The sequence below is a fragment of the Austrofundulus limnaeus genome, unplaced genomic scaffold, assembly GCF_001266775.1.
Source record: "Austrofundulus limnaeus strain Quisiro unplaced genomic scaffold, Austrofundulus_limnaeus-1.0 Scaffold792, whole genome shotgun sequence".
Taxonomy (NCBI): Eukaryota; Metazoa; Chordata; class Actinopteri; order Cyprinodontiformes; family Rivulidae; genus Austrofundulus; species Austrofundulus limnaeus.
Genome location: NW_013953194.1, coordinates 157,196 through 159,362, shown reverse-complemented (window position 1 = coordinate 159,362; position 2,167 = coordinate 157,196). Strand labels below are relative to the sequence as shown.

General features: G+C 44.0%; 1 protein-coding gene and 1 long non-coding RNA gene across 3 annotated transcripts in view; one reads left to right on the top strand and one right to left on the bottom strand.

Moving 5' to 3' along the window:
- Positions 1 to 456: 456 nt before the first annotated feature.
- The window catches only part of slc23a1 (solute carrier family 23 member 1), a gene marked incomplete at its 5' end in the record, with an annotated part of 21,431 nt that continues 19,720 nt past the window's right edge, over positions 457 to 2,167 (top strand). Inside the window, 1 exon segment of the mRNA XM_014028649.1 lies at positions 457 to 652. Within this exon segment, the coding sequence (XP_013884103.1) occupies positions 635 to 652 (18 nt within the window).
- The window catches only part of LOC106532558 (uncharacterized), an 8,701-nt gene continuing 7,666 nt past the window's right edge, over positions 1,133 to 2,167 (bottom strand). For both annotated transcript variants that reach the window (XR_001312098.1, XR_001312099.1), the window contains one exon: positions 1,133 to 1,305. This is a non-coding gene — a long non-coding RNA (uncharacterized LOC106532558). The remainder of the gene's footprint in view (positions 1,306 to 2,167) is intronic.

The window sequence follows — 2,167 nt, the reverse complement described above, 5'->3', positions numbered from 1 at the left end:
CACACACACTCGTTGTAGCTTCAACCTTACACACTGAAATGATCAGAAAGCATAAAATATAAAACTGATTCTAATGTTTAATCAGTTACAAAACTTCATAAAAACCGTGAAGGTGCGTTAATCCTGAATGATTGACAGCTGCTTGAATGAGCCGCCTTGTGGCCAGATGTTAAACTGATTCCAGCTGTTGACAAGTTGAAGACTTGTTGAAGCTCAGCTCACAGCTCATATCCTGGATTTACAGAGTTTTAAGGCAGGACTTGTGTTTGTACAGGTTGATGAAGCTTTAAATCACCTAAAAGATGTTTTTATTTACCTGAACTGAACCAGGTCTCATTAAAACAACAGGTCTGAGGTGAAGCAGCAAACATTCATCCTGTGATTTGTTGAGTTTTGAAAGGTGGGCGACAAATGGAAAACACAACCTGAGACATTCAAACTCCTCGTTGTCCACAGGGGTCATCCTGACCGAAGAACGCCAGAGGCCTGATTGATGACTCAGGTGTGGGCTGSAGGAAGTGCCTCTCTCAGTTGATGGTTAATAATCTGTTGATAATCCCGTGGACTTTAGCCTGAAACAKAAAGCTGGATTCTCTGTCTTCGGTTGTTCAGAAGTCACGAGGCTGAAGCAGCAATGGAAGATGACTCAAAGGTAAGTGGCTCACCTGTCTGACAGAGTACACCTATCAATAGTTTCTGGGTCTTCAGAGGTTCACTGCAGGACCAAGCTGGTAGTGTCTCGTAGCTCTTTAATGAAATGTTTGATCACATGACCAGATGTTCAGACACACCTGAGCTCAGTTAAATAAGGAGTGTTTACACAAGCAGCCGAGCTTCAGATGTCGTTACAGCTCAAAGCATGTTTTTCTGTGGAAAACACTTGGAACTGGTTTGTTTCTGACACGTGTTTAGAAAGAACTGCCTTGTCTGGAAACAATTACAATGTCGCTGTGTAAAACAAAAACATTCATTTCATACAACGTTCAGCTGAATGCACCACAAAGACACAATGTTTAATGTTCAGATGCACTTTGGTTTCTTTACAAACAGTCTCTCGTTTTGAATTTGATGCTGTAACGTGTTGTAAAAGGGCTGGGACACGTTGAGGAATGGTCAAAGAGCACCTGTTTGGAACGCTCCACACCTGTTTGGAACGCTCCACACCTGTTGGGAACGCTCCACACCTGTTTGGAACACTCCACACCTGTTGGAAACGCTCCACACCTGTTGGGAACACTCCACACCTGTTTGGAAACGCTCCACACCTGTTTGAAACGCTCCACACCTGTTTGGAAGACTCCACACCTGTTTGGAANTAGTGACACCAGAACTAACTCAGGATTTTCACTTATCCTGCTTTCTGAAATGGGGCTCAGGTGAATCACTGAGAAGCACTCAGGTGTGTAAACAGAACAGGTAAGATCTGGCTCCTCCCATTAGTGAGACACATCCAATGACTGGTTGAAATCTAACTGGTCAGGTAAAAACTAGAGCTGGGAACACAGACTGGCCTTGAAGGAGTGATGTCATCAGGTGTGCTGCATGTCCTGTCTCCTCCCCCTCACCTGTTGTCCTTCATGGCAGTGAGCAGGTGAAGCAGCAGCTGTAGAGGACAACATGAAGAAGCTAACAGCTCTGAATCATCTGCTTCACCTGTATCATCTCTGAGAAGAACTACAACCTGTTACCTGGGACTCTCAGGTGTGTACAGGTGCCAACATGTCGTCAGTTCAGACACTAATTAAATCATTAGAAGTTGGACTCGTCTTCCTGCAGCGTTTCCAACCAACGTTAGAATAGTTTAGACTTTTCATTATAGTTTATTTTATTTTAATTCAAACAGTGTGACCTGTGATCCACCAGGTAATCTGTTCTAAACGTTCTGTCTGAATAAAACAGGATCCCACTGGATTTCTGCTCCAGTTCAGGTACGTTCAGCTCACAGTCAGAACCAAAACAAACCCAGTTCTGCTGTGAGCAGACACTCTGTGAAACAACCAATGAACTGAGCTCATAACGTTCACCTCTTCCTGTTCCACCCAGAGGTCCCTTTTACCTCAGAACGTCAGAACGTCACTCAGTTTGTTCAGGCTACAAGAAAGAACACACACACACACAGTAACACACACACACAGTAACACACACACACAGTAACACACACACACAG